This window comes from Labeo rohita, chromosome 17 (assembly GCF_022985175.1).
Source record: "Labeo rohita strain BAU-BD-2019 chromosome 17, IGBB_LRoh.1.0, whole genome shotgun sequence".
Classification (NCBI taxonomy): domain Eukaryota; kingdom Metazoa; phylum Chordata; class Actinopteri; order Cypriniformes; family Cyprinidae; genus Labeo; species Labeo rohita.
The window spans coordinates 21528483-21546921 of record NC_066885.1 but is presented as its reverse complement, the minus strand read 5'-3'; the positions used below and the strand labels follow the sequence as shown (position 1 = coordinate 21546921).

The 18439-nt window shown below is 36.1% G+C and overlaps 1 protein-coding gene across 1 annotated transcript; it reads left to right on the top strand.

The window, feature by feature from the left end:
* Positions 1-558: 558 nt before the first annotated feature.
* On the top strand, positions 559-17628 carry cenpf (centromere protein F). The gene is made up of 20 exons (XM_051134010.1): positions 559-655; positions 2320-2528; positions 2616-2812; positions 2947-3059; positions 3141-3232; positions 3557-3821; positions 3973-4175; positions 4285-4410; positions 4514-4642; positions 4785-4907; positions 5029-5164; positions 5270-8403; positions 8685-10691; positions 10777-10929; positions 11019-11153; positions 11738-11899; positions 12736-12901; positions 14356-14793; positions 14927-15102; positions 17094-17628. Exons 2-20 carry the CDS (start codon positions 2367-2369, stop codon positions 17295-17297), a joined length of 8121 nt encoding a protein of 2706 aa, XP_050989967.1. The 5' UTR covers positions 559-655; positions 2320-2366; the 3' UTR covers positions 17298-17628.
* Positions 17629-18439: the final 811 nt, after the last annotated feature.

Sequence of the window (18439 nt, the reverse complement as noted above, 5' to 3'; positions counted from 1 at the left end):
AGTAACCATGGCGATGAAATCCATATATGGCTCTCATACCATCTGCTATGACCCAGAGCACGTGTTTGGCAGAGCCCTATGGAAGCAGTATGGTGCCATTCATCTCCCCACAGCATTCAGGAACACAAACAGGAACAGAAGTGTAACCATTCAGAAGTGCATAACAGCAAGGGATTAGAAATGATTACACATAATCACAAATCATAAGTGGTGCGTTTATTATAATCACCAGTTTTGCTCAAAACTCCATTTCAGGTGCCAGTAATATAGACAAGAACGCTTTAAGTTTTCTTTGTAACAAATATGAGTATTAAAGATGGAATGAATTCAGTTTGAAGCTTTCATTTGTCTTCGGGCGTCTGCAGTTTGGACGAAAGCTAAATAACTGACCCAACCGATTAGTCATTCGTTGCAGTTCTAAAATAAATATATGGAAAACAATGGGTGGAGCTAAATTCGAACCGATAAGATTGTCCAATCAGGGGTCGATGTGTTCCTACGTCATACGTCAAACGCGCCAATGACGACGCTGCATTTAGTCAACAACGATGTTGAACCCTTTTTGAATTTTCTACTCCAGTAACTGAAGAGCACGAGAAGAAGAACCTTGAAAGTAATCGTGGAGTAACGGTGAAGGGTTTTTACTGTAGTTCTGGTAAGATATTTTATATATATATATATATTATTTTTTTTTTTTTTTTGGTAGAATGTAACGCTTGTATGTTATTGCTGAGAGTGAGATATGTCTAAAGTCTTGGTCGTTATAAATTCATTTGACTGATGTGTTAAAACCAAACGCGTGGTGATGTCTATCGTTTTGTATTGTCATTCTAAGCGTTTCATGTTTATTTGTATATATTAAATAAAACTTTTATAATGGTTTTACTTTTTTGGTACGAGTAAATTAAAATATATAATACCAAAATCGGTTTTTATCCTGAAGGTCCTCTTTGCAAATTTCACTTGATATGAGTACAAAAAAAAAAATACAATGCATTTTATGAATTGTGTTTCTGTTTAAATTATTGTTACAATACATCTCATGTACTTATGAACTCTTTTGACATGTAAGCTGTCACATAAATAAGTTTTATAGCTCCTAATTTTAGGTAGATTCTAGTAGTAGCTAAATTGCTACGCATTTAATACAGGCATAAAATGCAAAATGTGAGTTTGACAAATTGTGGTCACAATTATAAATTGTTTTGTCAGACTGTGGCTGCAGTTCAGAATATGGTGCTAAAAATCAATTAGAAACCATTCTGTATTCTCCATTCATTAACTGCATTGAATGCTAGATTTGCCAATATTTATATATTTTTATTATTATTATTATTATTGTATCTAACATATTATGTGATAGGCAATGAAAAACACACTTTATAAGAAAACTGTAGAAACATTAAATTGCATCAAAATATACACTGCCAGTCAAAAGTTTTTAGACAGTAAAATGTTTTTTAAAGAAGTCTCTTCTGCTCACCAAGCCTGCATTTATTTGATCCAAAGTACAACAAAATATTTTTACTATTTAAAATAACTTTTTTCTACTTGAATATATTTTAAAATGTCATTTATTCCTGCGATTTCAAAGCTGAATTTTTAGTGTCATTACTCTAGTCACACAATCCTTTGTAAGTCATTCTAATATTCTGATTTGCTGCTCAAAAAGCATTTATTAATATTATTATTGGCTCCAAGCTTTTTGAAGGGTATAGTGTATGATATTACAAAAGCTTTTTATTTCAGATAAATCCTGATATTCATCAAAGAATCCTAAAAAATTACTCAAGTGTTTTAAATATTGATGATAATAATTAATAATAATAATAATGTTTTTTGAGCAGCAAATTAGCATATTAAAATGATTTCTGAAGGATCATGTGACACTGGAGTAATGATGCTAAAAAATTAGCGCTGATCACAGGAATAAATTGAATTTTAAAATATATCAAATAGTAAATGGTTATTTCAAATAGTAAACATATTTCACAGTATTACTGCTTCACTATTTTGCTTGTATTTTGGATTAAAAAATGCAGGTGTGGTGAGCAGAAGAGGAAAACATTACAAATCTTACTATCCAAAACCTTTAGTTTTTTTTTTTTTAGTGAAGGTGAATACTTTTAAACACACTGAATTAAAATTGAAATTATTGATCATCATCGTGAGTATATTATTGTATATGATCAATTGTATATGTTGTTGTTGTTTCGGTTTTGTAGCCTGTTTTATATATGTTATATATGATTATATAAGGTTTCATCTGCTTAATTGTGGGTTTTCTGAAAAAAATGCCTGTCTTGCTTCATTTTTCAGAGCATGCTAGAGTGTCTTTGAGGAGCAACACAGCATTTTCAGTAAACATGAGCTGGGCTGTAGAAGAGTGGAAGGATGGCCTTCCTGCAAAGGCCTTACAAAAGATCCAAGAGATTGAAGCGCAGCTTGACAAGTTAAAAAAGGAAAGACAACAGAAACAGTTTCAGCTGGATTCCCTTGAAGCTACATTACAAAAACAGAGGCAAAAGGTCAGTTACCTGAGAGTGGATTTCCTTTTTAGCATCTTAATGAATGCAGTTAAATTTGCATTATGCTTGTATTATGTTTCCTTACAGATGGACAGTGAGAAAAGTGAAGCATCTGCCCTTAAGAGGGAGAATCAATCTTTGGTAGAATCTTGTGAAGGTCTGGAAAAGACTAGACAGAAACTTACACATGACATCCAAACTAAGGAGCAACAGGTGAACTATTTGGAGGGTCAACTCAACTCGTCCAAGAAGCAGATTGATAGACTTGAACAGGAGATCAAAAAGTAAGCGGACAGTGTTTAATAATAATTATGTTTTAGTATATAAGTAAATAATTGAATAACCTTTAGGTATCAGCACATATTCTAAACTAGCCAAATAAGACTCATCTTGGCTTAATTTTATCTTTTTTATTTAGGTACAAGCATGACTTGGAACGATCCCAAACTTCACATGCTTCAGAAATCCAGCAGTTCACTACGCCACAGAAAACTTTTGCAACCCCTGCAACACCTAATCACTGGCAGCAAGGTAAGATGTGAGTTACAGAAAGCAAAAATGTAATTCAGAATGGATGCAACACACTTTAACACTGTAATATTGCATTTTCAGACTCAAAAATTAGCGACCTACAGGAAAAGTACAATCGGGAGGTTGAGGAGCGGAAAAGGTTGGAAGCTGAAATCAAAGTCATGCAAGTTAAAGTAAGTAAGATACATATGTGACCCTGGACCACAAAACCAGCCTTAAGTCGCTGGGGTATATTTGTAGCAATAGCCAAAAATACATTGTATGGGTCAAAATTATCGATTTTTCTTTTATGCAAAAAATCAATAGGACACTAGGTAAAAATCATGTTCCATGAAGATATTTTGTAAAATTCCTACTGTAAATATATTAGAAATTAATTTTTGATTAGTAATATGCATTATTAAGAACTTCATTTGGACAACTTTAAATTTAAATTTTTATTTTTTTGTATTAATTTACTAAATAGTAATGCATCTCTTTTTGTGTAACACTTGAAGCTTCTGAACCAGTCTGCAGTGAGCCATAAAGACATTGCAAGACAGCAAGCAGGCTCCTCAATTTTTCCCTGGCAGCAAGACCAAACACACAGTCATCAGTCTTTGACTGTGATGGAGACACCCTCTCGGAGACGAAACGGACCCTCTGGGATGTCATGGTCTTATGATGACACACCAATAAAGCCCCACCAGCAGTTCACATCAAGCACTCAAAGTGACACAGCTGGATCACAGCAGATGGAACAGCTTAAGAATATAAATCAAGGTTGGTCTGGCCTTGCAGATGGATTTATTTTTTTATAATGTAAATTAAAATATGTTTGTGAATACAGCACTACACTGATAATCTTCAACAGCCTCAAGGTAACAAATTTTGTTTCCTCTTTTTCTCTCTCTTTCTTCTCTATGCTGCTTAGATTTAAGGTCAAAGATTTCTGAGTTAGAGCTCCGTATTCAGGCTCAAGAAAAGGAAATGAAAAATCAAATCAATAAATTCAGTGAAATTCAAAGTCAACTCGAAATGGCTAAGAAAGATCTGGCAGAGAAGGACAAACTCCTCAGCAAGTCCAGAGATGAACTCACAAAGGCTACAGGGCAGTATGAGCAGTCGGTTTCTAAGGTATTGTACCATCGGTCAGCTTAATGCATTTGTATTTTATCATCTTATCTTTTAAGTTATGGGTTGCAACATGTGAATATAGTAATCTCTGGCTGATTTGACTCCTCAGTGTTCATCCCTTGAGATGAAGCTGAAGCAGGTAACAGAGGAGATGAACTGTCAGAGACATAATGCTGAAAGCATGCATAGAGCTCTGGAGCAGAAAATCAAGGACCAGGAGAGAGAGAGTCAAAAGGTCTTGTCTTACTGTCAGATATAATTCATTTAACATTTGTTTTATATTTTTTAATATTGAATGAGTAAAAACTTACAAATGTTTGTCCTCTCGCTCATTTCAGGAACTTGCACAACTTCAAAGCTCCCATCAAGCTCTTGATCAGCAGTTTAACCAGGTGAAAAATAAAATGAGTATGGAGATCCAGCAAGCCAAAAAAGACCACAATGTTTTGCAGTCAGATATGGACAAGGTAATCTGAAAATTCAGCTATGAATAATGTTTAGGAATGTTATGAATAACGGATTTCTGTTCATTATATTTCTCTCTTTGTTTATTTTCAAATGCCTAACACAAACATGCATAATCACAAGAAAATGTCATTGGTTTCAAAGGTAACTGCTCTGAAGAATCGGCTGGAGAAAGATTTAGAGGAGCTGAAACAGAAACTTCTCAGGTCTGAACAGGCGTTACAGGCCAGTCAAGTCAAGGAGACAGAGTTAAAGAAGAAATCTGATGTAAGTACTTTGTGTATCTGTTAAAGATAAAGTATTAATTGGCTTATTTTTATTTAATAATAACAGATTTTACTTTTTAGAGCATGCCAGCATTTGAATGTGTTGTTTCTTCTTATCCTAGGAGATGCAGAGAGAAAAGAATTCTCTTAGTTGTCAATTAGATCAAGGAATGAAAAGGGTCAAACAACTTGAAGATGAAAAACAAAATATTGAGCAAAACCTTGCCAAAAACCGTACAATGGTTGATGATTTAAAAGGTATGCTTTAAAAGTTTATTATTAAAAATGTGCAAATTACATGTATTTTATTGTAACATTTTAAAGAAGGTTTCTTCATCTTATCATTTTACTTTCTACTTTCAGTTAAGACACAAACCCAGAGTGAAGAACTGACTGAGCTTCGCAAAAAAATGGACCGTCAAAGTGCATCATCTGCTCAAGAACTGGAAAATGCCAAGAAAACTCTTGCTGAAATAGAAGCAAAGAATACGAAGACTCAGGCAGAGTTGCAAAAACTAGTTCATGAAGTTGAACTCAAAGCTAGTAAGATTTGTGCTATGGAGAAGGAAAATGAAGACCTCAAAATGACCTCAAACTCCTGTCAGAAAGAGGTTGCTGAGATAAAGAAAGAGTATGAGGCTCTTCTGCAGTGGAAAACCGAAAAGGAACAGTTGATAAATAACACTGAATCCAACCGTGAAGAAATGCTCAGTAAAATTGCAGATCTGGCAAGTGACAAGGCCAAACTCAATGATGCTCAAGATGGTCTCCAGAAAAGGATGCAGGATTTAGAAAACGAGAAGATTTGCTTATCTGGTCAAATTGATTCACTCAAAGGTGAACTGCTTGTAAAATGTGTGGAGCTGGAGGAAAAAGGTAGAGTGTATGAGGAGCTTCAACAGCAGTTTAGTGAGACGCATCAAAAACACAATAAGGAAATGGACAATTTGAAGCAACAAATCACTCTGATGCAGGAGCAGGTGAGTGAGCTTGAAGCTAAACTGCATCAAGAAACAAGTAAGGTGGATGGATTGGAGAAGGCCCACGGTCAACTCCTTGCAGAATATGAAAGTGCTTGCGACCTGGCTAAATCAAAGGACTCTATTATTGAAATGAACAAAACTAAGATTGAGCATCTTCAGGAAACCTTTGCCTTGCAAGAGCAGGAGCTAGAGAAATTCAAAGAGGAGAAAGAAATGTTAGCTAAAGAATGCGAAGACCACCTTGTACAAAACAAAGAGCTGGAACAAGAAAAACTGAATATGGAAACATCTCTGCAGGAGGTACTTGAGAAGATTGCCCTGTTGGAATCAGACCTAAAGTCTCAAAAAGATTCAAATGCAGATATCCAAGCAAAGTATGATGATCTTTCTAAAGTCAAAGAAGATCTAGCTGAGAAAGTGTCTTTGGTGGAAAAGAGGGAAAAAGATCTTGTTCTTGAAGTTGAATCTCTGTTACAAAAGAATAAGTCCTTCTGTTCTCTTGAAGAGCAGTTTAATTCTCTTGTTTCTGAGGCAGAAGAAACCAGAAGTTCCCTGGAAAAGCTAAAGGAACTACAAGTTCAGACAGCCACTGAGTTGGGACATCAGAAGACAATAGCTGAGAATCTTGTAAAAGATATAGAGGAAGAAAGAAGGAAGGCATCAAGCTTGGAGCATGATAATGCACAACTCAAAGTGAAACAACAAGAGGTCGAAAATAAAATTAATGATCTAGCTGAGAAGTACGAAAGCCTCCAGAAATCCCATGATATTGTTTGCCAAGAAAAAGAAAATCTTCTTACACAGGTTTCTGAAATGACAGGAGCACTTGCTGAAAGAGATGCAATGGCGGAAAAGATTGTGTTAACACAAACTGAGCTTGAGGCCTCAAATCATTTGTCCACCACACTAAAGAATTCACTGGAAAGTCTTCAGAAACAGTTTGACTCTTCTGTAGAGCAGAATTTAAGTCTGGAAAAAAATGTACAAGGTTTATCTGAAGAAAAAGCGTTGTTAGAGACAAGTATCAAGGAGCTTACTGAAAGACACAACAAGGAAACTGAAGTTCATGTCTCTGAAATGGAAACTCATCTTAAAAAACAAAATAGCTTAGAGGAGCAAATAAGTGTTATTGAAGCAGAATTACAAAGCAAATGTCTACAGGCCAGAAATGCTTCAGAGAAACAAGAGGAGGCTGCTCTCGAAATTGTACAGTTGAAGCAAGATTTTGACTTATCCAAGGACCAACTTAGGGAGGTCACTGATTCCTATCAGAAAGTTGCAAAGGAACTTGAAGACTTAAAACAAAGTGCGTCTCCACATGAGCAGGAGATAGAAAGTCTCAAAGCTGCTTTGGCAGATTTAAAAAGCCAAGAAGCCGCAAAAACCTGCGAGGTTAAAACTTTGAAAGAAAAACTTAAGGAGTCTCAGTCTGAGCAAGCTAAAGTGTTAGAGACACTGAACGAAAAAAACATAAAATTAAGCAAAATCGAAGTACAGCTTGAAATGTTGCAGATGGATCTTGAAGATAATGAAACCTGCATTAATTCATTTGATGCACAAGTAGAGGCACTGCAAGGCAACATCAGTGTTCTTGAAGCAAAGTTAGGTGAGAGTGAGGCACAGAGGTCCATCCTACAAACAGAACTCGAGTCTGTCAAAGAAGACTATGCAAAGAGCGCACTTGAAGTGTCACAGCTATCTGCGTGTTTGGAGGAAACGCAGAAAGAACAACAATCCAGTTCTGCATTAGTCGCCGAGTTGGAGTCTTTACGTGTAACCCATGAAACACTTAAAGTTTCTCTAGAGCAAGAGAATTGTAAGCTGGCAAACCTTGAAGCCATGTACAACAATCTTATGGAACAAAAACTTAAGTTGGAATCCAATATTCAAGAATTAAAAGCAGATGCTCAGAATTCCCTCAAGCAAATAGATCAATTAAAACAGGCAAATGATTCTCTGGTATCTCAGTTTGCAGAACAGCAAACTTACATAGCACAGCTTCAGTCTGAGAAGATTCCTGCAGCAAACTCTGATGCAGACACACTGAAAAAAGCGCAAACTGTAGATGATAATGATCAAGATATTTGCGAAATGCCATTTGCTAACACCTCTATTTTGCCCTTTGAAGAAGATGTTGCTGTCCAGGGTATTTCATCACCTGGAGAGCATCTTGATTCACAAGAAGAGACCCAAACGTCCTTGTCATCAGATGAGGATGGCAAACATGTACTGCTGAAAGAGCAAATGCAAAATACAAACAGGGAGCTTGAGAAGGCTATCAGAACCATGGAGGAGCAAACAGGAGTTAAAATAGAGCAACTCAAATTACAGCATGCTGAAGAGCTCCAGAGGATGGAGCAGCAAATGCTCTGTATCAGAAACGAGTTAGAGGCCAAACTCAGAGAAGAAAAGCAACACACAGAGATCTTGTCCTCACAACTGGAGGCAACCATGCAACAACTGCAGGAACTGGACCTTGCATCATCCTCCTTGCTGGCTACTGAAACCTCCCAGGTAACCTATGCATTTCACAACATAATCGTAGATGTTTTTAATTCTAATGTTAAATGGCTTAAAGGTGTAATTCACTTGAAGTAAATTGATAATGACTGACTTTTATCTGTACCTTTCTTTTTTTTTTTACAATGGCACCAGTATGAAATAAATAAGAAAATGGCAAATGATACCTTTAAATCACTGCATTTTGAAAATGTACTTTGGTAAAATAAAAGTTTAAAAAGCTATTTGATATATCTTCTCTTCATTTGTATTCATATTTTTCCCATCTTGATCAGGAAATGGAAAAGATGACACATGAAGCACAAGAGAACATAACGCATCAACCTGAACAGTCAGACTCTGCTCCAGATATTAGCCCGGAAAGTGAAAAATCACTTGTGGAACTTGAAACACTTAAGGAAACTCTAAGGAAGCGAGAAGCTGAGCTTGTTCATTTGCAGTCCCAGTTTGAACTCTTGGAATCTGAAATGGCAGTAAGAAAAGACTTGTGCTCAGACTTGGAGGGCAAAATTCGTGAAATGGAAGGAGAAAAGACAAACGTCACAGACAAGTTGACATCTGGCACTCAGGAAAACCAGAAAATGAATAATCACATTGGAAAGTTGACAGAGGAGATTGATTCATTGAGACTACAGTTACAGACCTCCACATGCCAGCTCTCAGATGTTATGGAGATGATAGAAAGCTTAGAGATGGCAAAAGGTGAGTGGAGTGAGAAGTTTTTCCAGACTGAGAGCGAACTAAAAAGAGTGCGTTCCGAAAAGGCCAATTTAGAGAAGCACATCCTGTCCATGGAGGCTGACATAGAAGAGATACAAGAACAGAAACAGAAGCAAGCGGCAGACCTTGAAGCAGTTAGGAGGACAAATTGCAGCCTTGAACAACAGCTTAATATGACTATGGCAGAAGGTGGGCGACTTAAAGAAGAGCTTATTTTGTGTGCTGATGAAAGGGAAAGTGAAAATCTCTCTTTAATAAAGTGGAAAGAAAAGGCTGAGCTTCTGGAGAAGAGAGAGTCCAATACACGAGAACTTATAAAAGAGCTCGAAGAGGACATTAGGATGGGGAAAAGACAAAACGAGGCGACATCTAACCAAATTGATGCCCTGCTAAAAGAAAAAGAGCAGCTCGTTCAACAATCTCAAAACCTTGAGAATACGGTGTCTCTTTTGAATGAAGACAAAAAAAATCTGTTGAGTGAATTGAATAGTTTAAAAAACAATGAGAATTTTGCCTCAAGAGAGTCTGAAAACATGTCTTCCAAGATTCATTCACTCGAGCATGAGAACATCAGGCTGTCCCAGTCACTTGAATCATCACTTTTGGAGAAAGGTGAAATAGCCTCTAGGTTAATTTCCACTCAAGAGGAGGTGGCTCAGATGAGACAGGGTATTGAAAAACTAAAGGTACGGATTGAATCTGATGAACGGAAAAAGAACCACATGAGTCAGCTGCTCAAAGCTGCACAGAGGAAGGCAGATGTTCTTCAGGACAACATTGAAAGGCTTGAGAGAGAGAAAGAACTTTCTGAACAGAATCTAGAAGACGCCGTTCTTCAAGCAGAAACTGCCAAAGCCGAGCTCGAGGAGGTACAAGCTGAAACGCAAGAGCTTACCAAGAAAATTGAAGAGATGGTTAGTGAGCTGAAAGATCTCAAGGAGGAGAAGTATAAACTTGAGCAAGAACTTCAACAAAAGAACAACTTAATTCACGAATTGCAGTTGTCCAATCAAGCAGCTTCTGAAAAGCTTAAATCTGTGGAAGAGGCAACCGTAAACCAGCAACAAATAATCAAAGACTTCCAATTCAAAGTTGGTGCCATGGAGGAGGAACTTCAACTCTGTCGAACAGAAGTAGAATCGAAAGAACAGACAGCACAGGATTTGACCTCTCGGTTGCAGTCTTTACAATCTGAAAACAAAGAGTTTGCACAGAGAGTCCTTGAATATGAAAGGTGCCAAGTGGAGCTTCGCTCATCCAATGATTTGCTCCTTAAAGACTTTGAAAACAAGCAACAGGAGCTCAGCGAAGAAAACGCACGACTTCAGTCACAAATAGCTGAGCTGCAGGCACTGTCTTCAGTTAAAGAAGAGCGAGATGAATTGAAAAAGGACAAGGCTGAGTTGCAGTCTATTATTGCACAGTTGGAGGAGACAACACAGATGCAGTCTACCAAGATAGAGGTATTGCAGACAAGTGTAGCTTCTTTGGAGAATAATATCCAACAGCTGGAAAGCCAACTTGATGCTATGAAGCTCATGAACACAGAACTAACAGAAAAGGTATTTTTTGTCACCTTATAGCTGTTCTTATTTTCTCCCGTTGTTTTTATTTCACACATTCATTTTTGTTTATATTCATTTTCAGTTAAATGCACTACATGAGAGCAGTTTGCACCTCCAGACACAACACCAGCATGAACTGTGTGAGGCAAGGGAAAGGCAGAATGCTTTGGAGATTAATCAAAATCTATTGGCTTGTCAGCTGCAGGAGTCTCAAAAACAAATCGAAACATACAAGGTAAGAATTTTTACTCCTTTGCTATGTTATACACTGGCTTTGCGAACGTTCATTCTCTGCTTACACTCCGTTTTCTTTGCACATTCCAGCTCAGCTTGGAAGCATTGACAACAGAGAAAGATGGCCTGCAGAAAAATGTATCAGATATTCAAGAAAGTCATGATGTTCAGATAAAGGAAAACAACAGGAGGCATGAGGAGAACCTGAAACATGTACAGCATCAGGTGGGCAGATTGCAACAATGTGTTTTTTTTATGAGAGCAGCACTGTACGTTCTGGCAAGAGGTGTTGTGTTAACAATGCATAATAAGAGAGCAATTTCTTGTTGTTGTTGTTTTCATTCTGTTAAGTGTTGAATTCAGTTGAAATGTTTGCAAATAACATAAAGGCACAGTATCAAGAATGCTTGTTTGCCAGAAGTATGATTATAATATCTAAGCTTTTATGAAAAAAATTAAAGAAAGCAGTAAATGTGACAGTAGTAATTTTATAGTATACATCCTAAAAAGAATCCTGAAAAACATGTCACAAGTCCAAAAAATTATTTTCATCTGTTAAAAAAACAAATGTTTCTTGAGCAGCAATCCAGTATATTAGAATGATTTATGAAGGATCATGTGACACTGAAGACTGGAGTAATGGCTGCTGAAAATTAAGTTTTTCCATCAGTCATAAATTACATTTTAAAGAAACATTTTTACATTTGATTTATATAGAAGTAGAAAACCGTTATTTTAAGTTGTAATATTATTTGACAAAATTACTCGTTTTACTGTTTTTCTTATCAAGTTAAGTTTTTTTTCTACAGCATGAGATGGAGCGTAATGGACTGAAGGAAGAAATTAAGGCAGTTGAAGAAAAGGCTGCACAGTATCTATCAGACCTCAATAGCTTCAAGTCTCAAAATGCAGATGTGGACTCTACCTTAAAGGAGTTACAAAACAAACTGGAGCATTTTGAAAAAGAAAAGGTATTGTTTTGTTTAATTTTAGCTATTGTTTTTAATTACACTATATATGATACAACTGTCATGTTTCATTTTAAGTTTACACTCTAAAAAAATGCTGGGTTAAAAACAACCCAGCACTGGGTAAATATTGGACAGAACACATGCTGGGTTATTTTGACCCAGCTGGTTGTGTTAAATGTTTTTACCTGCTGGGTTATTTTATTTAAGTCAACTATTGTTTAAAATGATATTGCTGGTTTTAAATGGACTGGAAAACACACACAGAATTACCAGAGGCAAAAAGATGAACATTTATTATTAAGCAAGAACACATGGACAAAATACAAGACAAATTGAATTTATTTGGGTGAATACATTATAGTTTACAATATTACATACATTTAAACTCATTTAACAAGCATTTTAGACATAAAAAATGTAACATTTTAAAAGTTGAATTTTAATTTTAGTGTATTCAACCGTTCTCTGTAATCACTTTTTACCGAAATAGTGCTAATTCTCATGCCGATGTGTGTAAAGATGCCATGACTAACTCTAAAAACTGCCTACAAACAAACAGTACTGACATTAGAGAACATATTTTAACATTAAACTCAGTAAAATTAAAAACTACCCGTCACCAGGATAAAAAAAAAAATTAAAAATAATTCAATAAAATGACCCAACAAGTTTTTTTTTTTTAAAAAAAAAGCACCTAAGTAAAAATATTTTTTTTAAAACCCCAATAAAATGACCCAACCCAGCATTTGGGATAACATTTTTTTTTTTTTAACCATTTTTTTTAGAGTGTAGATAAAGTAATAAACCTTCATATTCATTGGTCTTTGTCTCTGTAGGCTGAGTTAGACTCAAAGATTGTGCGCTTGTCCAAAGAGAAGGACAGTGCTATGAGTAAGATCAATTTGTGGATGAAGTCATGCAAACAGCTGGAGACTGAGAAGCAGGCACTTCAGGAAGAACTTCAGCAGCAGGGACAGGCACTCACAGACTCACAGAAACAAGGTATGGACTGGTTGTTGTTTTCAGTCAATTTCAGAATTGTCCACATTTTAAATCTTTCCCAAGTTTTTAGAATTTTAAAGGGATCATGACATGGATTCTTTTTTTAAAATGATTTTGATATGTTCCTTGAGGTTTATTTATAATGTTAATGAAGTTTTTGCACAAAAAAACTAATAAATATGTGGAAATATGACCCTCATTCTGCCCCTCTGTCTGTAATGACTTGTTTTTAAGGGGTGGGTCCTTTAAGGTTACTGTTATGATTGGCTAACGTCATTGCATAGGAAACATTTTCTTATCGAACTCCATGAATCTGATCAATCCTCAAATACTTGTTCCTTATGCTGGGATCCTTCTGATTTCTGTACAGACACAGACGAGCTGTTTAAATCAAATGCATCAAAGTGAACGTTCTTTCACTCCATTTGTCCTAGTGACGACAAATGTGGACTCTGTCAGAACTTCAAACACTCATCTCGTCTCTGTGATGCACATGCGTAGTCAGTGTAATCCGGGTCAATACAGTTAGGGTATGTTGAAAAACTCCCATCTCGTTTTTTCTTCGATATCAAAATCGTCCTACATCGCTGTTTCACCTTCTTTAGTAAAGGGCATTTGATCTTCTCTGCATGTTCACTTTGTAAACACTGGGTCGGTACTTCTGCAGCAACGTAGGACGATTTTGAAATTGGGAAAGAAAATGAGATGGGAGTTTTTTGTCATACCCTAACCGTATTGATCGTATTGAACCGGAAAAAAAAACAAGTTCACGCAGACTAAGACAAGACGAGCCATCGAGGTTACAAAGTATATAAATTGTCAATTTGTTTTGAAAATGACCAATCGCTTTGCTAGATAAGACCCTTCTTCCTCGGCTGAGATAGTTTAGAGCCATTTGAAGCTCCATTTAAACTGCATTTTGGAAGTTCAAACTTAGGGGCACCATTGAAGTCCACTATATGGAGAGAAATTCGGGAACGTTTTCCTCAAGAAACATAACTTCTCATCGACTGAAGAAACAAAGACATGAACATCTTGGATGACAAGGGGGCGAGTAAATTATCTGTAAATTTTTGTTCTGGAAGTGGACTTCTCCTTTAAGCAGGGCCTATGGTGAGAAGATGACTATTCATCGATGCCTTGCTCTGGAGGGAGTGTTTATGCAAATGCTTGTGCCCGGGCGATGTCATCTCAGATCCAAACGAGCCATTTTTGTAGCTTGATTAAATAAATGCTTTGTTTATAATGAGGAGGACATTTTAAGCTATGAAACTTGCAAGATGTTTTAATGGTACAAATACCTCTTATATGCCAAAAGATCAAGGCAAATTTGATTTCTCATGTCATGACCCCTTTAAAAAATGTTAGACAAAGAAAGAATATGAAATGAATAAAACATTTAGGATTATGCATATGTATCAGGACATCCATTACAGCATCTTTCTTGTTAACAGGTGATGCCGAAAACGGTGATGCCCTGCAGGAAGAACTACAAGAGCTTAAGGAAGCTTTGGAGGAAAAGAGCCGTGAGGCGGATGAGAGCATGGACCGATATTGCAGCCTCATGGTCAAAGTTCACAAGCTGGAAGAGACCAACGAAAGCCTCAAGAACCAGCTCAAGCAGTTGAGCATCCAGACAAAGACTCCCAAGACCAGGAGGTCCCTCAGGTCTGAGAAGAGTGACCTGGAAAACAGTAAACCTGTGGAAGACAAAGCAAACGTGCCAGGAGGAAAGAGACCGAGAGCAGTAGATGACACTCCTAACAAAGCACAGGAAGCCCTGCACAGTATCACCAAGAGACTGAAAGCTGCGGCTACCACACCTAAAGCCACACTAGATGTAGACGATGAGGATTTCAGACCTGAGGGTTTGCCTGAACTTGTTCAGAAAGGTGAGAGGTTATCACAGTTTGTCATTCGCTATACTCCACATCACATTCATATGTGAGTTATTCTCAATGAAGTTTTTACAGTGAAAGGAACATGCCACTGATTGCTATTTTTACACACTTTTTTTTTGTGCAGGTTTTGCAGATATTCCACTGGGAGAGATGAGTCCATTCATCATTCGCAGAACCACAGTACAGCGCTGCAGCCCTCGTCTGGCCGCCCAAAAGACTGCGACTCAGCAGAGCTCAGTTTCAACAGAGCATCCTGTGCAAATCTCCAGACAGACAGCAGAGGGCAGAAAGTCATACCCTGTAAGTAGAACTGCCTCTGTTTCCTAAGGCCCTATATAATGTTTTTCCATTTTGATTCTAAAGTAGTAATTTTGTGCCTTCAGTATTTTTTTATTTTTTATTAGTTACTGTTTTTTTTTTTTTTTAAATGTGTGTACACAATCAGTCAAAAGTATTTGAACAGTAGGATTTCATGTTTTTTTTTTTTTTTTTTTTAAGAAGTCTCTTCTGCTCACCAAACCTGCATTTATTTGATCCAAAGTACAGCAAAAACAATAACATTTTAAAATGATTTTACTATTTGAAATAACTGTTTTCTATTTGAATATAATAATTGAAAAAGTATAATTTATTCCTGTTTTTTTTTTTTTTTTTTTTTCAAAGCTGAATTTTCAGCATTATTATATCAGTCACATAATCCTTCAGAAATCATAATATTATGTTATTATTATTATTATTATTATTATTATTATTATTATTATTATTATTATGTGAAAAACATCTGAGAAGAATTTTTTTTCCAGGTTTCTTTAATGAATACAAAGTTCAGAAGAACAGCATTTATCTTAAATAAACATATTTTTTTATAAATGCCTTTATCATCTTTTGTGATCAATTTAAATTACCCTTGCTAAATAAAAGTATTAATTTCTAGAATTTATTTTTAAAAAATTATACAGACTCCAAGCTTTTGATTTCTGAAGGATCATATGACACTGAAGACTGGAGTAATGATGCTGAAAATTAAGCTTTGATCACAGAAATAAATTACATTTTAAAATAATTGTAAAAAATATTTCAAAATGTTACTGTTTTTGCTGTACTTTGGATCAATAAATGCAGGCTTAGTGAACAGAAGAGACTTTAAAAAACATTAAAAATCTTAGTTACAAAGCTATAAATGTTTTAACGTATTTTAAGAACAAAAATGAGGGACTACTCACCATGACAAGTCTATATGCCATTAAAAACTCATTGTGTAGCTGAAAATGTTTAGTCATTCTTCTAACCACAGGAGGGCATCACAGACCCCCAGAAAAGGTGTCTACACTCTGTAGTTGACTCATTAATACTGCCTTTAAAATTACTGAGCATGAAAGCATTTCCAAATGAAACTGCGTGACATTTCAGATTAGATGGAAAGATGTTAAGTGCCCTGAACCATTAAAGCTCTCCTGTCAGTTTTTGACTTCCTCTGAAGCTCTAATCATGTCACCTTACCCCTGGATCACAATTTCCTGGAGATTTTCCCAGTTATTATTTAAGAATTCAAAGGGAAGCAAGACCACATGCTGTAGAGTAACTTATATCCCAGATATACCATTCACCACCTTGAATACCTGATTCAGGATGTAGTTAAGCTTTTATGAAGACTGAAGTTCTGCATTCCTGCTTCCATTTGTCAATTCAAAGAAATACTCTAGGTTCAATACAAGTTAAGCTCAATCTACAGTACTAATGCTAATTAATTTTGACTTCACATCAATGCAAGAATATGAGTTACAGTGAGGTACTTGGAATGTAAGTGAATGGGGCTACAATTTCTGCATATAGACCCTCTAAAAATTGGCCAAAGGAAGTGGTTCGCTTTAAATTAAAGTTTTAAAACTGCCTTCAAACATCTTTCTACAATTACAGACCTATTTAATGGATAATAAAAAAGCTGAAATTCTTAATGAACAGCTAAGCTTCAAGTCAAACAGATGCCAGCCGTTGGCAGGGTGCTGGAGAGGATGAGCAAACCATTAGTCAGCCTGCAGCACAGCCAGTTTTCAATTACTATTCAGCACTGGTTCTTCTCTTGAAAGTACATGCTGGGTGTATGGGTTTTTAGAGCAGACAAAACTGATTGATTGCAAGATCTTATATTTATACATTTGCACTTGTCCACATCTTAACACTTTCCCTAGAGGTGTACAGTACGAGTTGTTTTGTGCACTGACATTGCCACTGGGCATTCTTGACAGCTGAATGTTGCTTTCTCTCCTGACATCATGTTCATGTACTTTTAGGTGCAGGCGCCTAAGGCGATCCAGAGCAATGCAGCTGTATTATCTCCACTCACCAACAGTCCACAGAAAAACAGCTGTGAAAGCCTACTGCCTGCTTCAGCACAGAAAATTAGCAGGCGCTCTCGCAGCTTCAAAAAGAGCCCGGAGAAACAGGAACGGGTCTGCGCCTCTCCAAAAGAAAACGACAACTGCCAAGTTCAGTGATTACTGGATGCCATGCGAATTTTCTGTTTTTTTTTTTAAATGCTATATTTTGTATAATGTTTATGCACTGGCTTTTTAGCTTTGTAAATAATATTCAAGGGCAGGTGTATCATATGTATTTGGTTTCTGTTATATTTCTAATTTCTTATCTTGTATTTTTTATTTTTTTTATTTTTTTACTGTTTCAAAGCACAAAATATCTCATGTGTTATCCTTAACAGAGTAGCTGTATCATTTTATTGTATGTATTATATTGACCTGATTTCTTTTATCCTTTTTACGACTAACCACTCCATTTTACCGTATGTCATTGCTTTTTCTTACTACTTTACTAAAGCTCATTTTACCTTACCAAGTATGTTTGTTTGTGTATTTCTGTTCTCTATAAGTGGCCTTTTGGCTATTTATTTAAACGCAAGAATTACAAAATACTTTATTGGTAAGAGATGATAAATTACAGCCTGAAAGCATTAAGCTGTATAATATGTAGAGATTTATCTACAGACTGTCTAATACTGATGTCTATTTTTAATGGCCATGTAACGAGGAGGGATCTAATTCTTAGTCAGTTCAGGTTCTGACTCAATACAGGTCCACCCAGGACTCCTAAAATCAATAGCTTTGCTTTTAAACTCAGTCTGAACATCTCTGCTTAGGTTTGGTTGAGGTCTAATTGAAAGGATTTGGTAAGAAAAAGCCAGACTTGTTATGTGATGATACAATGAACAACAAATATTTCATCATGACTACCTCAAAATGTATTCCCTGAAATGCATCCCTAATGTCAATCCATTTTTACATTAATTGACTGCAAAAGCTGCTTTGATGTTGAGTTTAGCTATAAAGTAGCTGTAGACAAATATTTACTCATCTTCTCTTTGTTTTTTCAGCATGATATAATCAGTGTATTTCAATTAAAAATAGTGTTAGTACTATTTTAACAGTTTTAGTTAAAGGAGACCTATTATGCCCCTTTTTACAAGATGTAATATAAGTCTCAGGTGTCCCTAGAATGTGTCTGTGAAGTTTCAGATCAAAATACCCCACAGATCATTTATTTTATCATTTTAAAAATACTCATTTTCAGTGGAAGCGGAAACACGCTTTTTAGTGCAAATGAGCATTTAAAGAGACACTGCTGC